Source organism: Rhinopithecus bieti, unplaced genomic scaffold, assembly GCF_001698545.2.
Source record: "Rhinopithecus bieti isolate Rb0 unplaced genomic scaffold, ASM169854v2 scaffold_64298, whole genome shotgun sequence".
NCBI classification, from domain to species: Eukaryota; Metazoa; Chordata; class Mammalia; order Primates; family Cercopithecidae; genus Rhinopithecus; species Rhinopithecus bieti.
The window spans coordinates 23,184-24,409 of record NW_016824168.1 but is presented as its reverse complement, the minus strand read 5'-3'; the positions used below and the strand labels follow the sequence as shown (position 1 = coordinate 24,409).

Below are 1,226 nucleotides of genomic sequence, written 5' to 3'. Positions count from 1 at the left end.
TCGGACCGCGTGCTGGCCACCGGCCACGACTGCAGCAGCGCAGACAACCCCCTCCTGCACGCCGTCATGGTGTGCGTGGACCTCGTGGCGCGTGGCCAGGGCCGCGGCACCTACGACTTCAGGCCGTTCCCCGCCTGCTCCTTCGCCCCGGCCGCCGCCCCACAGGCCGTCCGTGCAGGCGCCGTGCATAAACTGGACGCAGACGAGGATGGTCTCCCCTACGTGTGCACCGGCTACGACCTGTACGTGACCCGCGAGCCCTGCGCCATGTGCGCCATGGCCCTGGTGCACTCACGCATCCTGCGCGTCTTCTACGGCGCGCCCTCGCCTGACGGCGCCCTGGGCACCCGCTTCCGCATCCACGCACGGCCCGACCTCAACCACCGCTTCCAGGTGTTCCGCGGGGTGCTGGAGGAGGAGTGCCGCTGGCTGGACCCCGACACGTAGGCGCCGCCCTCCTGCCTCCGGACCCATCCTGCTGCTGGCCGGGGGGCGCCCCTCCTGGACTTCCGGTCCTCGATTTCTCTCGCAGAAGCCTGTCTGGATTTCAAGGACACACACCACCTCCAGCGGGAATCAGGGTGCTGCCTTCCGTGCGGAGCGAGCTTCCTGGACTTAGTCATTGGGGCCACCCCTGTGCTTGCGGGGCTCTTCTGCGGATGCCCTCGCAGCTTTTGTGTTACCCCTGTCTCGCGGGCCAGGAAAAGCTCTGATGGGGAAATAAACAGCTTAAAACCAAATGCGTGTCTGCTGGCAGGTGGGTGCCTTGGTGGTCAGGGTCCCGGGTGGGGTGGGGTCTGTACAGGGCCTGGTGGCTCAACAGGAGGGGACCTGTTGAGCCGGTGTGGTCAGAGGCCTGGGCTGGTAGAGCAAGACCCCAGCTGCTGCCTCCTTACCCGCTTCTGGAGTGCCAATGGTTCCAGGCGTGCCTGGCCCAGGTGCGTGGACACCAGGCATAGCCTACGGGCCACCGATCTGAAGGAGGGGCCCTGGCATTTACTGTCCTTTACAAGTGGCAACAGGGAAACCCAAAGGGCTGATGCCCGTCAGTTGCCCGTCGGTCGTAGCACAGTAAAGACTGGAGCCGTTTTGCAGAACTTGGATCAGGACCTGTGGGTCCGCCGGGCAAGTGTCCATTGCCTGACCACGTGGGTGTAGCTCGGCCCTCAGACAAGCCTGCCCTGAGCCCCAGCCCGTGGGGAGGGGATATGGCAAGTGGGGCTCTG

The 1,226-nt window shown here is 65.7% G+C and overlaps 1 protein-coding gene across 1 annotated transcript; it reads left to right on the top strand.

Moving 5' to 3' along the window:
• Positions 1–6: 6 nt before the first annotated feature.
• LOC108522064 (probable inactive tRNA-specific adenosine deaminase-like protein 3) lies at positions 7–740 on the top strand. The gene has a single exon (XM_017862164.1). It carries the CDS (start codon positions 67–69, stop codon positions 445–447), a length of 381 nt encoding a protein of 126 aa, XP_017717653.1. The 5' UTR covers positions 7–66; the 3' UTR covers positions 448–740.
• The last annotated feature ends 486 nt before the right edge of the window (positions 741–1,226 follow it).